This window comes from Neopsephotus bourkii, unplaced genomic scaffold (genome assembly GCF_033783945.1).
Source record: "Neopsephotus bourkii isolate Nb327-2 ecotype Australia unplaced genomic scaffold, CSIRO-AGI_Nbou_v1 NB_1183, whole genome shotgun sequence".
NCBI lineage: Eukaryota > Metazoa > Chordata > Aves > Psittaciformes > Psittacidae > Neopsephotus > Neopsephotus bourkii.
In genome coordinates, this window is record NW_026901668.1 from 4399604 (window position 1) to 4421566 (window position 21963).

A 21963-nucleotide genomic window follows, 5' to 3' on the forward strand; every position below is an offset into this window, starting at 1 on the left:
AAAGGAGTAAACATTCACTGAAGGAGCCTTCCCCTGCACTTCCCCAGATAGAAGATGTTCCTCAACCTTTGTCTCCATGCCTTTTTACATTGCCAAGTTATAATTCTTATTTTGTGGCTGTGCATCCCCCGCTCTGTGCTGTGGCTGACCACTGAGGCTGCTGCCATGGCCCATTAGCTCAGTGAGGGTGACGTGGGAATGTCTCGTGCTCTGCAGGAGCTGTGCCAAGTGAGAGCTGAGGACATGGTACTTGAGTGTGCAAAGCAAAACTTCCAGAAATGCTGCTAAACCCAGCAAGTTTATTTTATCAGCAGGCATGCCACCCCTGGCACCAGTGTGTGGTGTCACACTTCCCAAGGGAGCCACAGGGACTTGTTTGTTGCATTTATTTTCTTGCTGCATCTCTTCTCTTGCTGCTTATTTTGCTGTTTTATTCCTCTGCCCCAGCCTCTCCCATCTTTGTTTCACCCCTACATTCATGTACTCATTCATCTGTTCGTCCGTGTCTCTCACTAGCTGCCACAGTCTGAGGAGGTAACTGCACCCCTGTGTTTTGTGAGCGTGCCGTTTCTCTCGTGCCAGTTGGTGTGTCAGTGCCAGTGCTCACAGCCACAGCTGGCCTGTACATCTGGAGGGGGGTGGGGGCTGCAGCACTGGAGGAGTCCTCTTACACTCATAAGAAGAGGAGAGGAAATGATGGATGTACTGGAGAGCTGTGCTTGTGCTGTTGGTTCAGAATAGGTAGGGGTGTCTGTGTTGTGCAGTAGCTTAGCTCACTGTATCTCTTTCTCCATATGTCCACTAAGTGCTGGAGAAGTTTACTTGCTGTGTGTTAGTGTGAGCGTTGCCGTGAATTGAAAGTTTCCACACAGAATTATCCAGACCAGTAATTCAAGATACCAAGCTCAAGTCTCCTTCACGTGACTTTATAGATTATTGACTCACTCAGTTATGGTTCCTAGCATGTATAATAATGGAGACAGAAAGTAATTTCTTGCCTTACTACTTACCTGACCAAGTAAGAGATGAAAGGGAGGTGCTACTGGCTTTGAGCAATTAAGTTCTTTTGATAGCTAGGCATGTTTGGGAGATTTCTTCACATGTGTCTCGCCTTTTTTACCTCCTTTCATGTGTGCTTTTAGAGCATCTGTCTTCTGCAGAACTGAGAGTATCTGTTCTCCATTACATGTCCATGTCCTGTATCCCCTGTAGAGATAGCTCACCATGATCTGTTTGGATCATGATTTGTCTCTGTTTTTCCTAAGCTTAGATGGTTAAGTAACAAGTATATATAAGCAGGCCCTGTGTGTATTTGTGCCCTTTAAGTATTTGCCTTTGGTGTTTCTTGTTTGTGGTATTTATGTGTTTGCAGTATAGGTGACATCTTGTTTGTGATTTTGCTCATATTTGTGTTGCTTTTTTCTATCCTGTACTCCTTGTTTTGGTGGTTTTTACACTTGTTGTATAAGTGCTCATGTCTACACTCCCAATGCGTGGTGGGTATAAATTGTGCCACCACTTCTGCGGGTTTTTGTAGCAGCTCTTTAATTTTTCTTGCTTCAACACACTTCATTGGCATTCATCCCATCATCAAAACCCCTCATGAGCAAGTATCCATCCCACGATCCTCTTGGATACAGAGTATTGAGAAGTGCTGTCGTCTGTTTTTAGAGGGGTGTGGGAGGCAAGGAGGTGGCTACTTGTAATCAGCATCAGGGGTCTTTGGGAATTCCAGTGCCTTTCATTCAGGTTATCTGTGGTACTGCATTTGCTAACACGTGGCTCACTCTTCTGTGGCAGCTCTTTGCATCTCAGGCTCAAAGTCTGTTGCTCATGACAACAGTGGCTATGCCAGTCTTCAGCAAAAAGAACGAGACGGTGAGTGCAACACAGGCTTCCCTCTCCTTCAGCCAGCAAAGGTGAAAAGGGTACAGCAGACCTTTGTAAGGTTTTAAAGCCAATGGGTCTCTGAAAGAACAATCAGCCATTACAGACTGTGGTAGACCTCTGGCAGGAAGGGCAGCTGACAATTTATCTGACAAAATTGATAGTTTGAATACTGTCTTTTCAAAATACCCCTTGAACATTATGTTTCCCATGTTTTATCCCTTCCATTTTCAAACTGAGCCTCGTTCACAAACCTATAAAGTTTCAGGCTGGAAGAGCTCATTGCCTTGCCTAGTCTGTGCTTTTTACTGCAGACCTTTACATTTCATAGAGATGTTTTTTTGTGAGCCAAATAACCTGTGTTTGGCAAAAGCATCATTGAAAAAAGGCATCCAGCCCTGACCTCTCTATTGTGGTTTCTCACTCTGCAATAAAAACTGGTGTCTAAATTCCACTTCCAATTTGTCTGGTCTCACCTTCCTGCCACAATGACTTTCTCTGCAGATTAAAAAGCCTGTGTCCTTTTGTATCTTCTCCTGGCCCTAAAAAAAATTGTCTGCCTTCACCACCTGAGGCTGGCCTTAACCTGTAGTAGCACAGCACTGCAGTGAGTTCCTATGTGTCGTTTTCCCACCGTGTTCTCTGTACGCTTATTAAACAACCAGTTCCCCATTTTACGGGGCATTCCGTTTTCCTAGGTTAACAGTTCTGATTCAGCATTTGGTTTAATAAACCCAAGCTATCAACCAATCCATGTTGTTTTGCATGATTGCCTTGTCGTTATTGTATATTTACATATACTGAAACTGAGGGGGTTTCCCCTCAAAGCTTGTTTTCAGTGATTTTATGCTACTTCTGAGCCATAAAGATACTGACGAGTGCTGGGTAGAAATACTCCTTTTCACAAAAACTGGAGCAAGCTCTTTAGACTTTTTTAAAGTAGCTAGCTGGTTTTCAATTAACATATTCACACAGGCCTGGAGAGGATACAGAAGAGACTCATAGGAACACAATAATATGGCCAGGTTGGACAAGGCCTTGGGTAATATGGTTTAGAGCGAGGTGTCCCTGCCCATGGCAGGGGGGTTGGAACTTGATGATCTTAAGGTCCTTTCCAACCCTAACTATCTATGATTCTATGATTCTATGTATTCAGGTAGAAAAATACCCAGGTCTTGCTTCTGAAAATGGATTCTCCTTTGTTTTTTAAGCGATCTCATGGCATTCTCCTGGGTGTGGTGGGCTCCGATGTACCACTGAGGGAGTTGTTAAAACTAGCTCCACGGTATAAGGTAAGACTGAGATAATGTGATTTACTGTTTTGCACAGCAAAGTCACCAGTCATTCTTCCAAGGGCATGACTGAAAAATCATTCCTCTGCCTGTAGGAAGAACTATAAGTGTGAAGCAAGAGATGCTGGATGTGGTGATGTGTGATTTCTATATAGCACATAAGAAATCATTCACTATTAGAAGCTCTTACGCTGCTTCAGAAACACAAGTACCAGATGATCCAGTAGATTGGTACCACATCACGGAGTGTGTGCATGTTGATGGTCACTAACCTAGATCCCTTGGAGTTGATACAGATTTGACAGCCTACCTCAGAAGAATCAAAGTTTTATATCCAGTTCTCAGTGCACAAAAGCTGCCACGCCAGCTGGCAAGAATTAAACTAGTTTCACTTAGCAGAAAAACTGAGGACTGAATGGACTGCAGAGAGCCAATTTTTCTGCCATGCCCAGAGGTTCCTTTCTCCAGATCAGTGTGAAGATTTCTTGGCAGGAGAGTGCACGGGAAGTTGGCTCTCATTCACTGTGCTGTACCTAAATAAAGTATTTGCTCTCCAGAATTGTTAGTCCAACAACTTTCCATTAGCAATATCTTCAGTATATGTAAAAATAGTACATTCATCCATAAAAGCCCTTCTCCCCCATGCACACACCCTAAGATGCAGTTTAGTTTGGTTTCTGCTGTAATGGCTGTGCAGTGACCTTTTGTTCAATCAGTCTGCACACCAGGAGACAGCAAAACACATCTGAGGACCACCATGAAATCAGGTGATTTGAGGCATCATTTCCAGTTTTCAGTTTCTCTCTAGTACCTATCAGACAACTACCACCAGTTAGGCAGTTGTCCAGAATATAACTGCTGAAGACTCACAGAAATGGAAATGCTGTCAGAGCCCATGAATATGTGTGGTGCTTCCAGACATGGATGAAGGGCAGACCATTCATTTGCAGCTATAGAAAACAATCCTTCAGGCAACCCAGGAACTGAGTGGTGTGGTGCATACACTCAGCACCAAAATCTAGCTGCTTTGGGTCTAAGGAAACCTTATCTATGAGTTTCAATTTTTATAGATGTTTATTTTCTCTGTAAAACCATCTACTCCCACCATGTCACTCAAAGGCTGTATGTCACAAAATTCTTTCTTCTGGGACTAGGAAGGACACTGTTCTTTCCTCCAAGCAGTGGCAGGGAAGGAGGGAAAATTATCTGAAGATGTCCTTACATCAGAGGCAGGAAGCGACTTCCCAGAACCTCTTCCAACTCTAGATCAGTTTGGAAACCTAGGATCCTCACCTTAATCCCCTGGCGTATGAATTACAAAGAACCAGCTCCAAAGTTACAGCCATTGAGAGATTGTGCATTTATGATTGTGCTTACTGGGCTGGGAAATTCCAGCTTTAACAGGCCAACAAGGAGGTTTGCTGTAGTCCTGATTCAATGCCTTGGTTTCACTCCTGCCATGCTGAGCTGAGCTCCGTGTGCTCTGCAAAAACTGTTTCACGTAGGTAGAGTCCAAAGTTTTGATCTGGGATATGTGAAACACATAATTCTTTCCCTCCAAAAGAGCACAGACAGATTGTAAATGACTTGTCTCCCCAGTTCCCAACTCTTATCCCTGCGGGATCATCTCTATAGAAATATAAATTTGCAACATTTTTTTGAAGACAGAAACCTTAGCCATTTTGTTTTCCTTGAGGCATCTCTTGTTTTGGCAAGCACAGGCTATCAGCAGGATTTTAGCAGCCTGGGGTTTAGCTGGAATTTGTATTATATATGAGCTTGATCTGAGTAATTGCTCTCTCAAAAGCTCTTCCAGATCAGGTAAACTGGTGCCTGCTCTTGTTAGCTTGTGCTATTCCTTAAAACGCATTTTAAAACTACAGGGTTGTACAATTGGCGTAGGCTGGGTCTGATCTTGCCAATACTGAAACAAAGCTACTCTGAAGACTGACTGGGTTTCCAGGGAAGCCATCTGTGAGATTAATACTCACTAGATCACTAACTGCTCTGTATAGGTAGTGACTGGCATACAGACCTGTCACCACTGTTTCTGTACTGTTTACAATATTCCCCATTCTTGCTCATTTTATGTGCAGCACTGCTGTGCCTGCTGTGGAGAGCTTATTCTGCCTCTGGATGGCAATTGTCCACGAGCACAATCATACTCTAGGAGGGCATCTTTTTCTGAATGTGTACGCATATCAGCTATCTGCCCATCCTTTTGTGCATCCCATCATAGTCAGCCTGCTCAGACAGAGCAGCCAGAGACCTGGAGATAAATGGTTTGGGATGGACCCTGTTTTCTGCCAGTCAATGCCTTATAAAAGGGACATATTTCTGAATACTTGTGGTGCCAGGGTATCAGTGGCACCCATTACACAGCAGTGTTTATAGCTAAAACACTAATTATTGTAACGCCTCTTTCTCCAGCTGGGTGTCCATGGATACGCCTTTCTGAACACCAACAATGGGTACATCCTTTCACATCCAGACCTCCGTCCTTTGGTATGTATAGCTGTGAATTTGAGAACCTTTGCTTACTTGGAAATAGCAGCTTTTAAGGGTGCTCCTGATTTCTCATATTTTACTGAGCTGTGGAGGCTACCAGGCTCTGATATATAGGCACCCAGGAGCATGAGGGCCAGAGAAATCAATTCCACGTACAAAGATGTGTATTTGGACAGACATGTCTGAAGTGTAAAGTGCCCTGCTTGTCTGTTCTCCTAAATGTGAGAGCTGTATCTGTGTGTGCTTGCTGTACTGTGAGTGCACATGTATCTGCATCAATGCAAGGTTTCACTGCTGGGCGTATCTCCTACAAGAAGATTTAGCATGAGTAGCACCCTAGTAATAGCTACCCAACAGCTGTAGTGTGGACAGTCTGGGAATCTGAGGCTAGCAGGGTCCACAGATCTTAGGGCCATGGTAAGTCAGATACAAACTGAGAGACCAGTAGGCTGCAAAGGTCCTCTGGGACTTGAGAGAGTGGACACAAGGACAGCATTTCTCCCTTGTGGTGCCACCTGGAGCTCCAGGCTGCACATCTGTCTGAAGTACACAGCTGGCCCCATTACTCAGATACCCAAGCATGCAATGATTTCACATTTCATATACATGACTGTCAGCACAAATCCACCTGCATGCAGCTATAAGCTTCCTCTTGCCTTGGTGGGTTCATGGTAGCTACCTTCAAAAAGGAAGCTTTGCACAGGGAGACCACAGGCACCAGTAGTTACTTCAGTATGTGAAAGGACACATAGTGTTTTCAGGATGGGGCAAGGCATGGGCACTGCTTTATCCTCCACCTGAAACTGGCCTCTCTTAGTCTGCTTCACATATTTTCCTTCTCCTAGATTACAGAGAAATAGCTCTTGTGCATGTGTTAGCCCTAGGTGAAAAGCCTACCTTTGTGTCAGTGGAGTAAAAGCCTAATTCCCATCAGAAAAGATCTCCTGCTGGTTATTATTAGTGTTAATGGGATTGCACTCTTAGCTGTACAGAAAAAAAAAAATATTCCCTTGGAGGAAAGTGTATTGTGCTGATCTATTTAGAAGGATATTCTCACAAAGAAGGGTCTGCCTTTTTCTCCAAGTTTACCTGTGTTCCTGACTGCCCCTTGCTCCTGGATCAGCCTCTCCCACTTCAACTCTTCCACCCCTCCAGTGCCCACATAAAGAAGTACGTGGCATGGGACCAAGAAGGCACTTGCACCCAAAAGCTGCCTTCCTAGTCAGAGAACAAATGAAACACCTCTGTTTTTCAAATTACATCTCAATTTTTTAAGGTTAGTTTAGGAACGTACCTAGACTCTTACTTGGTTTGGTTGTTTGGTTTCCTTTTCCTTTTTTTTCTTTTCTTTTTTTAATGAACACTAGTATAAAGAAGGAAAGAAACTGAAGCCTAAGCCAAACTACAACAGCGTAGATCTCTCAGAAGTGGAATGGGAAGACCGTGATGAAATAGTGAGTATCAGAGATTTTAGCCCGGTTTTGCAGCTCCTTCTTTCTGTTACTTTGTGTGCCTGTATGGAAGGAGCAAGGGAACAGCAGGCACTCGTGTTTTTTTCTGTGCCTGTCTGGCTCCTGCTACAAAGGGACAAAATGATGTTCCTCTACAAAGTGCCTGTCTTCCTTCCCAGTATGAACTTTCCTTCTCATGGATCAGGGAGGGGAAGCACTGGCAGGAGGAAGGAAGCACTTTGCAGGGGCATATACACACTGCTCCAAGGAGCCAGTCTGTATATGGCCCAAATGCTGCCTTCATGTAAAGCCAAGGTAATTTAGGAGTATGGCAGTGTCCCATGATGTTACCCAACATGTAGTATGTGAGATATAGATGAAGCCACTCAAGTAATGAGATCTGCAACAAGGAAAATAGGACATTCGGAAAAAGACTAAAGCTGGTAGCCATTACTAATAATAGACAAAGAGGATAAGGGACTTAGACACTTGAGGAAAACCAGTTTCTATTGCACAGGTGCAGACGCACTGAAAACAGTAGCTGACCAGAGGGAGAAGATCAGAAAATACCATTTTTACTGTCTTTTTAGCAAAATTGTTAAAAATGGATAAACAAGAAACAGCAATCGCCTTAACAGCTGCACATTGCCACATATAATGAGAAGGTAGATCGGTTCCTCTGTGGCTGGTTTTCTTTTACTCAGGAGAATTAAGAGAGAGTATATACTAAGTTGCTAAGATAAGAACTGAATTTGGAGTAAGATAGAATTAGCTGTGGGACACATGCTTCTGGATTACAGGGCAAACTGCCAAGATAAACGGATCTGATGCTATAGATATCCACTTAAACAGGTAGGACAAATGAACCACCCTGAAAGAGGATCAAAGTAGCTACTGCTGCTAGTGCAGGCCAAGTACAAAGGGTCACAGCAGCAGAACTTCGGAAGTGGGAGAGTGGCAAGCTAAGAAAGGAAACAGAAGAACTGTGTGTGAAACATGGAAAGCAAGATAAAAATAAGAAGCTTCATGTGCAGTGGAGCCACCAAGATGCAGGTTGCCAATGGGTTTGTGTGGCTTCACTGTTATCTTCGAAGCTCTGCTCCCACTGTAGTTACCTCTCTTACTTGAGCAGTTTCTGGAGCTGTACTTCTTTACAGTTTGCTATTTTATACACACATGAAAATAATAATCCAGGGAACTGGAGAAGTTTGCTGTCATATTCATTTGGCTATCAGGTTCCTGTCTGACCAAGTAACACTGATACCTGATACAAATATGACGCAAAGTGTCAGGTTTTTGTCTGTAGGCAATCGGAGTAAAACTATCCAATGGAAAAAAAGTCAAGAGAGGCATGAAAAACAAAGCCACTTTGTGTTCCTGTAATGCCTAACCCTTTCCAGCAGAAAGGTTGTGCAGTCTCTGAGGGTACACAGACATTCAGTGACGCAAACGGTATCTGCAGTGTGACTTCAGCAAGTCTAGAAACTCTCAAGATACACCCACTGCAGCAGAGAGCTGCCAACATTTCAACACCCATATTTGCAGCTATGGTATTAGATCAATGACAGACTCAACATCGGTTGCAGTATAATCTCAGCAATACTGATAAGCAACAAATTCAGACTAGAAAAATATCCCCAAGTGCTAATGATGTGTAATACGGACCAGCTGCTAAAAAGAAATGTAGGGGAGGGAAGATGTCACTGTCTGGAAAATAACAATTGATGCACAATAGTACTAGCTGCAGATAGGCAGCAAGGAAGTTTGGGCTTGCTTGCGTAACAACACAGTGTTCCCCTCAGTGTGAGGGGGAAAAGGAAGAATCAAGAGATCCTCACAGCAGTCTAGAAGCTGTCACCCAAACAGCTTTTCTTCAGTTTTTACAGAACCACTGAAGAAGAAGTTAGTTTGGAAAGATGTTGAAACCGAGTGGCAAAACACATAGATATTGTGAGAACCTCTCAGTTAAACTGTATGGTCTGTGCTGGTTTGAAGCCATACAAGCAGACAGGAGAAAGGAGTCTGCAGAACTCATTACCAGTGATGGGCACAGCAGAGACTTGTTGCCCTGGAGTAGGAGAGTTTGGTGTTTGGCGTGTCAGGAATGAGTACTTCAGCATTCACCAGAGCTCCCCTCCATCCAAACTCTGCTACACACTTTTCCAAGTGGAGTACAGCTCTTGCCAGAAGTGTCCTCCCTGAAAAGGACTAAGCATTATGGGTGCTCACAGACATCAGGATTGTAATTGACTTCTCATTCTTGGAAAAGCTGTTGAGGAAGACATAGCAAGCCTGGACTGTGGCACCAATCTACAGCTACTGTCAGCTGGGGGCTGCTCACAGGACCAGGAGCCTGCATGCAGAGTAGCTGGAGCTGAGGGGATCCAGGGAGATCTCAGATAGCCACTCATTTACTCTTCCACTGCCTTACAGGGGAGAATTGACTAATATTCAAGAAGATATGGATGAAACCAGTATCTGGACTAAACCCAAAACCCATAGCAAATGCTGCAGGCTGTCAGACCTGAATAGAGAGTATGCTGTGGCTCTGGCAGGAGGTCAAACACTCTTAGCCAGAAAGGAGTTAATAGTACCAGTCAGTGTTTTAATTTCCAAGACATGGGCCTTGGGGAACACAAGCTTTATATTCTAGGTCCGTAAATAACCCACATCAAACAGCCATAATAAACAAAACTGTGGCCTTGTAAAGCAAATGCAGTTGAGACTGGCCAGCTCCTGAATGGAGGCCTGTCTCTGGAAGTAAGGAAGCAATTTGTGTGAATGAATGAGTTACTTCCCACCTTTTTTTCTATCCAGGCTGAAGCAGTAGGTTGATATGCTCTGGCAGGCTAGACCTGAAGTCAAAGCCTCTGCACTAGTGGAAAAATTCCCTGGCTCTTTCTTGCAAGAGGCTGGAAGTAACTGTGAAAACTACATTTTGCCCTTGGAACTTGGATCGAATAAAGTGGTCTTCTCACTGCCTACCCTGCTATCATACAGTCTTGGTTTGCTGTCTTAAACAGCTGCGCTGCTGCACTTTCAGAAGTGGTGCTGAATACAGCCTACAATTTATAAATCAGTTTAAAAAATGTCAAAGAGCTTTGGAATCAGTCTGGGGGAGTTACTGGTTTTCTCAGTTGCCTCCACTTCCATGCTTTCAAAGCTCCATGCTAATGACTTTCTGGCTGCCAAACTGTGAAGTCTGAAACTTGGACTGGCAATTTCATAGCTTCCAGATCCTTTCTTTTCACTGAAAAGACATATCAACAAGCTTTCAGTATAAACCATCATTATTCTGTGTCACTTATCAGCCTGACGGAACAAGGATCCTGACCACTGAGAGCAGGTTTTCAGTTTAAAAGAAGCAAGAAAGACATGTGGGGGAGTGGGGGGCACAGTCACTCTTTTCTGACAGACCCTGTAGGTTAATGGCAAGCTCTATTAATTTTTGTCCTGCTTGAGACACTAATGCTTGCTCACCTCTGCAGCTGAGAACTGCCATGATCAATGGGGAAACAGGCTACCTCTCTATGGATGTGAAGGTCCCTGTGGATAAAGGGGTAAGACATTATACTTCTGCTTAGGTCACACAAGGGAGGGGATGGGAAATGGATGCTGAAGTACCACAAAGGATGTGGTTTTAATGCTCAGCATTTCTGAGTGTGAAGATTTTGTTGTTTCACCATATACATAACACATGTGCTGAAGACAGTATCGTTAGAAGTGCTTTTTATACCTATCAACATTCTGCTCATACAAAGGTATTGGAAATGCCTCACAGCATTGTTGTTAATTGTTTATAGGGCTGTGAAATGAATCAGAGTTCTTCAGGAATTTAGACTGGGGAAGACTATGGTGAGCTGATCTAGACAGACAGAGGTTCAGAAGCTATTTTGTAACTCCCTTTCCCTACCCAAAAACACCCACAAAAACTTTGTCCCTCACTCTGTTAGAATATGATTTCCTTCATCCAGGTCGAGGATTCCATTTCTATGCAAATATTTACAGATGTTTTATGAAAAGCCCTAGTGAAATGGAGACTTTTGAATGTTCCCTACCAGCTCTTATGTAGGGTTATACATCTTCCCTTGGAATCAGTGCAAAATTATCTTGTACATTTACATTCACTGGTACTTTTTCATTCAGGCTTATTTAACTCTCCTAAAGATTTTGGCTTTCATCATTTCCTGTTAGGAAGTATTCCAGAGTCCTGCAAGTTACACTGCCCAGAAGTCTTCCATATTTCAGGAAAACTTTCCATCTTTTATAGAGAACAGGATTTTTTTTTTGGCGATCAGGCTGGCTGAACTGCACCCATGCTAAGCTACAGTCGACACCAATTCCAATTAAACCGACTGCTCACAGCCACTGCTGAAATGGTGCCATTTCTTAATGAAGGCACCACCCTGTTTCCTCTGAACAGTTGTGCTGTTACAGCTTGCAACTAAATTCTCTTTATTTCTAGCATTTGCAGCTATCAGGTACCTGTCAATGGCTTTGCCCTTCCTCTCCTGGTCACTGCCAGCATCTTCATTTGAAATACTTGCACACTTTTCAATCCAAGCAGTTCAGCAATTATTTTTGTTCCCCTTGTCACTTGTACTATTTCTGGTACACAGGTACCAGGGCTGAATTATTTGAGTACTGTTTCCCTGTTGCTCCCTGTTGCTATTGCAGAGAGCCTCTATTCTCTGCAATAGGTATTTCTGAGCAGGGAGCCCCAGATCTCCTTCTTTTGTCCCTTCAGTATTTTTATCCTTTCTACAGCTGCGTGGGAACATCTGCCTTGGTTTCCAGGCTTCTTAGCTATTTTTTCCAGTTGCCATTTTTCCATGTGAACCCCACTCCTCTGTTTTGTCTAATCTGTCCAATTTTTAGGGTCGTTGAGATTTTTTTCTCAGTACACAGAGAAGTATTGTTTTACTTTGTCTTACAGATCACTGTACATAAATGCTCCTAAGACAGTCTGTCTGTTCCTCTCATTAGATCTTTTTCCCTGTTGTTTGCTCTTTCTTTTTGTTTACAGTGCTGCAGCTGTTTCTCACTCCACATCTTGTTTAATCCCACTTTAACAGATTCTTCAGAGTGAAATTTAATGAGAAGCTGTTTCAAGTGCTTTATATAAACCCAGATACATTGCATGTCCTTTATTCACTTCATCTATTCATCTATTACCTTTGTTACTTTGTCAGAAAAGCAATCATGGTTTTCCAGCAAGATTTATTCTTTGTAAGTCTAGATTGCTTGTTTTGCTAGCTTAACCTCTTTCTCTGTCTCTGTGTACCCTCAATAGCATTTATTCTGAGTCATCCAAAGATACCTTTTTAAGTTCAGTATTTTAGGGACATCTTCCTGCTCCCCTACCCAGGGAAAAAAAGATAACAAAAAGTAGCCTTTGTGAGAGATATTAGCCATTTTATTCTGCAGCTCTTTAAGCTTTATGAAGCACAATAGGAGACTGAAGCTGAGTATGTGACAGTTTCACCATTATCAGAATACACGTGAAGTGGGGACCAGAAGTGAAACTTAGCAATTGTCACTTGTACTCTGCCAGCTGATGAAGCAGAGCAGCACTGAAACAAAGAAAGTGCTGACAGAGCCTTGAAACAAAGACAATGAGGCAGAGAGAAGGGCTGAGAGAAGGGAATAGGAATTATTCTGCCAGCCACATAAATGCTAGTTCCCCAGGTTGATCTCAGGGAGACACTGACAGCAGAGTGAGAGAGGAGAAATAAGGACCAAAGAAAATGAGTGGTTGTTAAGAGAGACCTAGTGGCAAAAATGCCTTTGCTTGCAACTAGGGAACCACAGGGTTGTGACTGTGAAAGCAAAAGGGCAAGGACATATGTAAGAGCTGTGGCAAACCGCATTAGCCAGGACTGGTCGCCTAGTATAAGTGGTGACAATAGCAAAACTGGAAACACGTGTTCCCAGACCGCAGGTGCTGGGAGTCAGCTATCCTATCCCTGTGCCAGCACGCCCACATTCTTGTCTTCTCCCTTGCTCTGTGTTGTGTATCAGTCCTGCCTGATCATCCTCAGCCCTGCTCAGCTCAAGGGTGCCTCTGCTCCTCTTCCTTCCCATGGATAAGCGGTGATACATCCAGCTCTCTTGGGGAAGATTTGCCATCCATTCGCTCCCACCCAAACAGAGGTTTGTCCACCTCAAAAGGTGCAAGTGCTGTGCGGCTGCATGTGCAGAAGAGGGGCAGCTCAGGGGAACAAAGGATAAGCAGAACAAAGCCCTGCTGAAGGAAAGGTTCTCATGGGCCATTTTCCACTGCATCCTTTCTCCCAGAGATCAGCCCACACTCCTGGGTCTCCTTCCACATACCTCCCTGCCTCCACCATTAGATCAGACTGGAAGGGAAAGGGAGACTTAACACCTCTTGTACCTTCCCCTAGCCACCAAAAATACCACCATGCCGTGGTCCTTGGTAGTATCACAGAACTTTTATAACATCTTGGGCTCAGCAAAAAACTCAGCCCCTGTTGCTCAGCAGTACACAATTGCCACGAAAGAAAGAGGAGAGAAGTGGCTGAGCCATCTGCCACTTCCTCACCTACCAATATCGCCCATCCCCATCAGCCCATCCACTGCATGCACAAACTTGGGGCACAGTGTGGAGCTGTTGCTGGCTCCCCCTTTGTGCCTTGCTCAGCTTCCACTGCTGCGCGGTGGAAGCAGCAAGCTAGAGCAAGCTGGAGCAGGCATGACTTTCCCTGGGGAACACTGAGTTTTCTGTGTTCACTCCCTGTCTCCCACACACATCCTCTCACCTCATTTTCAGAGCGGGGCTGGGATTTTAAGCATATTAGGGTTCATATACTGGCATAAGGGTTGGATAGAAACTTTCCAAAAACTTTTCTCCCTTGGAAAAGAGTTCCACTGAAATCAACACTTTCCAACAGGAAAAGGCCAGTCTGGCAAACAGCTGAAGTCCTGAAGCAGCTTTCAATAATCTGAAATGTCTTCAGTTGAAATATCAGTCTGAAAAACATATTTTCAAGTGAATCAAACTGGCTTGGATTTGAATCAGCACTTTTTTTCAGTTTGAAAATGTAAATCAGGGTTTTTTTTTACTGATGTTTTCTACCAAAATTGAAATACGTTAATCTTTTGTCCCAGTTTAGCACAAAAGCAAATGTCAGGAATGTCAGAATTTCCCACAGGAGGGGGGGAGACTTGGCCTTGGCTGCCTACCCACCCTGTGGGTAGGTTTGCCATCCTGCCTCTCCTCTAACCCCACCTCTCCTTCCTACCTGCCCCACTGAGCCCCCCTCCTGCTGGGGAGGATAATGATGATGATGTGCAAAGCCATCAAGGTTGCTCTCTATAGCAGAAGAGCAGCAGGGCCCCAGTGCATTGGCTCAGTGGGCACAAGAGGGAGGGCAGTTTCCCCCCACCCCTTCCTGCAGGCTGTGCAGGAGCCCTAGAGCAAAGAAAGGTTTAACTGAAGCCCTACATGGAAAGACAGAGTGGCTGCCTGGATCCCGAAAGTCACAAATTGCTGAATACGCTGAATACTGCACATTCACCTCTGCCTCCAGCCAGCCCTAGCAGGGTGTGGAGTGTTGATAATGATCAACTGCTTTTGCCTAGCTCTGGGGACGTACATCCCAGGTCCCCATCATCACTATGCTCTTGGTCTGTCAGATGGTCTCTCACTTTCTTATTCATGCTCTTATTCCAGAAACGAGTTCTTTTCCTCACCAATGATTATTTCTTTACGGACATCAGTGGAACACCCTTCAGGTGAGCAAGGATTCATGTGACACCAATCCAGGGTGTCAGAAGTCTGCCATCAGGGACAGCAAATTGGTCTCTTTGCTTCATGAAACTGGCTACAAGTCATGAACACAGCAGTGTGAATAAGTGACTTCTTTGTTCCTATAGCCATTAAAATATCCCTGGGGTCAACTAAGAAGGTATAATAGATTTATCTGAGGTTCAGAGTTCAAAAGATATAGCTCAGGTGAAGCATGTTGTTTCATTTCAGAGAAATGAGACTTCTTCAGTTTTCAGTTCCACTGAATGTATTTCATGTTCTGGTGTATGGTTCTAAACAAAACATTGTGATAAACTGAAAATTATAAAACATCACATGAGAAATCAAGCCAAAATATTTTTGCTTTCTTTTTTCCCCAGCTGAAATGGTTGTAAATTAGCACAAATTCGAGAAATGTTATTGTTGACCTGAGCCTACAGCACTGGCCAAAAAAAAAAAAATTGGCACCAAAATGCCTCATAGCTCTATAGACAGGTTCCTTAGCCTTGTGCTGAAATTGGATCTCACCTAATCTTCTTTCGATGATGTTCTTTTCTTTAATAGCTGTGGAGGGACTTAATGTCTTTAAGGGTTGTAATTGCAGGGAATGCAGTGTCATGTTCAGGGATTACACCTCTCCTTGCTGATGAGCCTTCTTTTTCCCTTCCTGCCCTCAGCCTGGGTGTTGTGCTGTCCAGGGGACATGGGGAGTACATTCTGCTGGGGAACACTTCAGTGGAAGAAGGTAGGTTAATCTGACACAGCCACACTATCCTAAGGGATAAGGTAGCTACTCTGAACTTCACTGCTTTATTTCTCCTTCACAGCCTGTATGTGTCTGTCTGGTACCTAACTGCATACTCTATGTATTATCTGGTTTCAGGTTTGCATGATCTGCTCCAGCCAGACTTGTCTTTAGCGAATGAATGGTAAGTGGAGGAAATCCTGCCAGTCACAGAGGACTTTGTCAGGAGATTTTGGCAAAGTTCCCAGGAATTTGGTTTGAGTTCACCACCCTCTGTGGCCTAGGGAAACAGCAGTGCTGTTCAGGGTCTGTACCTGCAAAGACCTGGTTGTCTCCAGGCAATTCAGTTCCATCTCTTCCTTCAGGAGATCCCACCAAGGCCTGGCACATCCCTCTGCTAAGAAACATCTCCTGAGATTTATTCTCAGTCTTCTGTGCTCAGACCTATTTTATTCCTCCTCATGTTGCTCAGAATTGTGCCACAAAACCTACAGTATGTCAGATCTGTCAGGAAATTTTTTTGCAAGCTTGGTGAGAGATTGAAATGCTTTTTTAAATCCTAGCTTATTTTTGGTTGGCGTTCTTCTGAACTGAGCCTAGACCTAATTTCTAGTGAACACGGAGGTGATTTATGACCCCCGTTTCAATAGCAAGCATAATTTATGGGTTTGCTTGGTTTGGATATGAAATAGGGTGAAGCATGGCACTTTCCATTTATTGCTGTGAGGTTTGGGATTTTCATGAACCCGACATTCAGTTACACTCAAGCACATGAACCCAGCCTGTATCAAAGCCAAAATAACTATATTCAACAAACCCTGCAGCCCTTCACACCTCTCATTACACTGTCAAGTTTCACAGGCAGCGCATTTGAGACATAAGCAGTGACTTCTCCTTCTTCTACTCCTAACTTGGGGTGTCAGCTTACCACACTTTACATATTCATTCCTCTTAGGCTTCCCTCATAAATCACTCCTTTCAGCTCCTTTATGAGCTGTAATTCTCTCTTATAACCCCTTACCCTCCCTTCTTCTGACAATGAAGCAGTCAAAATTGAAAGCAGGATTAGACAAATGGGGTTTTTTATAATACAGAGCATTTGTAATACTGCTTCTCCCCAAAATGTGTCCTGAGGCTCCTGCAGCTGTGTCCCTTTGGGACAGCTTTTATTGCCATCCTATCATACTGCAATATCATTCCTCATCTCATATTTTGTTTCTTGCTTTTGCTTTTTCTGCTCCCAGTCTAGTCTCACACTGCACACAACCCTCTGCTTTTCAGGCCTCTCCATCACATTGTTATTGCTCATATAGCCACCTTGTTAGATTTTGAGTGGGAACAACATGCAGCAGCAGCAAAATCTCTGCAGCACAAGGTCCCTTCCTGAATTTTTGTTTGCAGCTATTATTTTCTGAAGCATTTGCCCGACTGGGTTTTTTTTTCCTTTGTTTCTTCCCTCCCCACCAGGATTTACTGCATCACCGACATTGATCCAGACCACCGGAAGCTCAGCCAGCTGGAGGCTGTGATCCGATTCCTCACTGGAGAGGAGCCTGACCTGGAATGTGAGTCCCAGGCACAGAATGGGCCCTGATGGGATTTTCCTGTACTGACCACGGGGGAAGAGAAGACTGTGACAAATTGATTGGTGTCAAATTAAGCTCCTGTGGCACCTGCTCACACAGGCAGGACTGAACTCAAGCCCAGCTTAATACACAAGTGGAAATGAGCTGAGGATCCACCTCCTCATCTCTGTCAGAGGAATTTTTTTCCATTTCAAAGCTGTCACATAACTTGGCCATATTGGAGGCCTCAGCATTGGAAACACCAAAAGGTGAAAGGCTTGAATGGAGCTTGGCAGGGGCTGCACACCAAGTTTAAGACAGACTGACCAGCTGGGCTAGAGGGGTGATGGCAGGAGGAGCTAGGAAAGCTGCTGTGACTACTCTCCTCCCCAGGGCTCCAGCTAGCATCCTCCATGGGCTGCTCACTGCCATCTAAGAGATGGGTTCTTTCAGAATGAGGACTATTCATCTTGTTTTCCAAACATAATTGGTAACTGACTCAGGAAAAAAAAATGTGACAGAATTATTATCTTTCCTACTCCCAGTCCTGGTCATCCCTTGCATCCATTCTCCAGGCAACGTGTAGCCACACAAGCATCTGATAAAGCACCTCTATAGAGTGGGGTATCTGTCAGGGAGCAGAGGTGGACATCTGTGCAATTAGCTTTAGGGTGTTCTTTAGTCACCTTAGGTGTGCCAAGTACAAGCTTTTGCATGTAATGCTCTACCTGAGAGGCACAAACCTTTGGCACAAGGACGGGAATCTCTTAAAACTAAAATCAAATGTAATCTAGTAATTTTTCCTCTCTTGCATAGTATGAGCAGACTCCTCCTGGCTGTCCTTTGGAGCAGGTTGAAAAGAGGAGATGTATGAATTAAAGAGGCCAGAGAGGAGGAGGAAGAAAGTTTGAGGAGAGCTGACTATGAGAGCCATGCAGTGCTGTGGAGGAAAATCAAATATGATTTGGACACATCCCAGACATGTGGGGCCAAATTAAGTGAGAGAGTTCATGCAGTAGCCCTTGGGCTAGCCTAGACAGGACAACATGTGAAAAATGTGCTCTACACTGCAACTAGGGAGAATGGTCCTACCTGGAGCCTCTGGTAGAAAGCTCCAGGGGAGACACAAGGTTGGCCCCTCAGCTTTCGGAGTTGGGGATACAGAGGATCTGAGGCCACCTATACCCCAACTGAGAAAGAGATCCTGGCAGCCTATAAAGAGGTTCAAGGTGCTTCAGAAGTGATTGGTACTGAAGCACAGCTCCTCCTGCACCCCAACAACCATGGGGTTATGATACGGGTTTTAGAGTATGTTATTTAGCACATGATGATACCTTGAAGCTTACAAAACATTTCTCAGTTCCAGTCCAGAGTGGAATAGACTGGTAGCCTAGACTGGCCAGAACTTATGGTGGAAACCAGGACAGGACATCGTCTAATGGGACTTACAGGAAGGATGGCTAACAGAGAAGCCAATGAGTACAAGGACAGAGTAGAGGCCATGAAGAAGTCACTAGTGGTACTGAAGAAAGCTTCTTGAATGGATTGGGGTGACTGGTGTCCTCTGTACAGGGCACCCAGAAGAAAGGTCAAGGCAAGGATTTGAGGCAATGACTGTGGTCAGCCTATTCAATCAAGGAAAAGGTCAGAGTGAAGGTTTGATGAAGAACTTCATCTGAAAGCCTCTCACTTGCCCAGACTTTAAAACCCAAACCCTTCCACTGAGTTTGCAGTTGATGATCTTAGCTGTAACATCTGTTCTTGTGTTCTCCTCCATCCAGGGTGGTAGGTCATGTTCTCAGCCCTTAACAGGAGGCCTCTTTTTGTGCTGTGTTGTTCTACTGTCCTGGCAAGGCAGATGCTCCTTAACAAAGGACTCTCTAAGACATCTAGGGAGGAACATGCTTTTCTTTCCTGATTCTTGTTCTCCCTTCTTAGGTGATGAGGAGTTGGTCCAGGAAGTGCTGTTTGATGCAGTAGTCACTGCACCCATGGAAGCCTACTGGACAACACTAGCCCTCAATATGTCCACGTAAGTGTACAAGAAATAAATATGGGTAAAACATCATTGAGGATGTGTCTCCAGATGCTATGGGCTTATGCAGTGCCCAAAACAGTCACAGACTGTTGTAGAGTGTATAAGAAACTTTAGAAATAGCTCAAAAGCTGACAGAAACAGCTCAATACCTTTAAAATAGCTCCAAAAGTGTCTCTGAGGAGTGGACTCCAGCACGCTGGGCCTTCTCAGGAGAGCCTTTAGTTTGGTGAGGGGCTTTTTGGTAAAACAACATTAACACAACCCGTGTCTGAATATCACTGGAGGAGAGCAGTGATCCGGGTGTGTCACTGCAAGGGGTGTTCAGCACCAATTCTTTGCACCACCTAACTTGGATGCCTTGCATTTGCCTCTTTAGTTGATAGAGTTTGGTACCTCAGGACACCTGAGGCCATTTCACTTTGAAGTTGACGAGTTATTTCCCCTTTATCAGTTATCCCTTTAAATGACAGCAATGTGGTTTGGCTCAACTCCCCTTATGACTGTAGAAGTTCCATCCCAGGTGGCAAGTAATTTGTTCCTTCACCAGCAGTAAAGAAAAGGGAGTTTGATCTTGTCTCTGGCGGTGATGCTTTCAGACTGAGCTTCACGGAGCGGATAGGCTGGCTTCAGTGAACAACTTCCTAGTCTATTTCCAGTAAGGCATCTATTGCTTGTAGTACCTAGTATCAAACAGATCTTCTTTCAGCAGACAACATGCTACTTAGCTGTATGGCCCTGGGATTCCTGTCCTTCTTTCAGTTACCAGTATCCCTACCACTGCCAGATGCTTCACCAGTGGCAGTCATGCTAGGACACCCAATTATCAGCACGTCTTTAAACAGCTGCACCAGGACACCCTCTTCACATTCTGCTACCCTGCCCATTCTCTGTGTACCTGATCCTGCCACTCTCTCTCTACAGTTCCTCTCCTTCACTTCAGCCTTATGTGGGCAGCCTAGAGCAGGGCTAGCAGGAGGAGTGGAGCTTATGGTCTACTTAGAAGAGAACAAAAGAAGCAAATTTCAAAGGTGTGAATCTAGGTACAAGTCTAAGCCTGCCAGTTGTTAGCCAGTAACAACCTGTTGCCATTAGCAGGGAGGAGCCAGTGCCACCCCTGGTGTGAATAGGTTACATTGCTGATGAACTTGGGACTACATCTCCAGGCGTGGTTTCTTATTCGAAATGCCCTCACCCTGGGGCAGAGAGATGCCTGTTCTTGTGGGAGCTGTTTGCTTCTGCTTGTGTGTTTCTGTTCCACAGGGAGACTGAGACAGGTGTTGAGATGGCATTTCTGGGCACTCGGGCTGGACTCATGAGGAATACCCTGTATGTGGGCTCGGAGAAAATTTCCAACAGGTAAGTACCTAAATTGCACTAAAGGGTTTCTCTCAGTGTCTCTGAAGGGGCAGCATGAAACCACCACCAGCCTTAGAAATGTATTTGGGAAGACGGAAAAGAAAGGAAAGAAGCAATACCTCAATGGCCTTGGTGCCTATTTACAGAATTAGGGCAGTGGTCCTTTGTCTTCTTCTGGTTCTTTTGAGTTTTTCTCAAAATGCTCTCCCAGCATGCATTCAGTTCAATGAAAATCTTCAATTATTCCCCAACTTCAGTCAGCTAACTGAGAAAATGTCCTCAGTTACTATATATCCCCAGGACCATTTTGCAGTGCAAAGGCTCTGCACTTCAGTGCCCTGGTGACATTCCAGCTTGGCTAGATTTGATCTTTGTGTCTCAATTCCTCTTCCAGGTTTATTCTGTTCTACCTCTTACATTGCCCACATCACAGTATCCCAGTGTGTTCTAGTGAGGCATTCAGTGATGTGACTGACATCTGTCATATACAATTCATTCTCTTGTGTTCTCCCTGAAGGTAAAAGCGTGTGTTCAGTGGAGGGTTCTGACACGGAAAGGATATAGCTTGCATTTTTGCTATGTTTTGAATACACAGGCTGGTGCATGCTGCTTAAGAAAGGATGGGTCACAGAGGCACACCAGCAGATGGAACAGAAGGGGACAGAGTCGGTGGTGGTCGTTAGCTTCTTGGCAGCTGTTGCACTGTCTCTGAATTCCCCAAACACAAGTCATAGGTTCAAGGCAGACAACTCTGCTGTGCCTGGAAGGTGACATTCTTCATGTTTTTGAGGCAGTCTGGATAAGTCAGAGTAGTCAGGTTCTGGCAACAAGGAAGAAATCTGTGTGTGCTGCAGCAGGCAGATATGATGATTCCCTATCCCCCACTTCACATCAGGAACATCATTCGATGCTTTTAAACAGATGCAGTTACAACACTGCAGTGACAGACCCCCATGAATCACATAAGAGGCACTTCTGGAATCCTCGGAAAGGGAGGAACTGTATAAATGAGTAATTATTGCTACGTCAAAATATACAGCTAAACAGGAGACTGAAAACAAAGGGGATTTGTCAGGCAAGATGTAGGGACCTCCAGGGAAGGCAATGACCTTATTTTCATGAGGTCTCTCCTGAGCACCCACTGCCTATCTTGCCATGCCTTCAGGACTCATCCTCTTGCCTTCGGGAGCACCCATTTCTTCAAACACTTTATCTGCCCCTAGGAGTTCCATATTTAGCCACAGCAGCATGAACTTTGGTTTGGGGTGGGTTTTGGTTTTGGATTTTTTTTCATAGAATCACAGACTGGTTTGGGTTGGAAGGGACCTTAAAGCTCACACAGTTCCAACCTGC

The 21963-nt window shown here is 44.5% G+C and overlaps 1 protein-coding gene across 1 annotated transcript in view; it reads left to right on the forward strand.

The window, feature by feature from the left end:
• CACNA2D4 (calcium voltage-gated channel auxiliary subunit alpha2delta 4) overlaps positions 1–21963 on the forward strand; it is a 128456-nt gene that overhangs the window by 34451 nt on the left and 72042 nt on the right. Inside the window, exons 14-24 of the mRNA XM_061364009.1 lie at positions 1801–1878; positions 3099–3179; positions 5610–5684; positions 7055–7141; positions 10627–10698; positions 14832–14893; positions 15584–15651; positions 15790–15835; positions 17119–17216; positions 19155–19248; positions 20515–20610. Coding sequence (XP_061219993.1) covers positions 1801–1878; positions 3099–3179; positions 5610–5684; positions 7055–7141; positions 10627–10698; positions 14832–14893; positions 15584–15651; positions 15790–15835; positions 17119–17216; positions 19155–19248; positions 20515–20610 — 857 coding nt within the window. The remainder of the gene's footprint in view (positions 1–1800; positions 1879–3098; positions 3180–5609; positions 5685–7054; positions 7142–10626; positions 10699–14831; positions 14894–15583; positions 15652–15789; positions 15836–17118; positions 17217–19154; positions 19249–20514; positions 20611–21963) is intronic.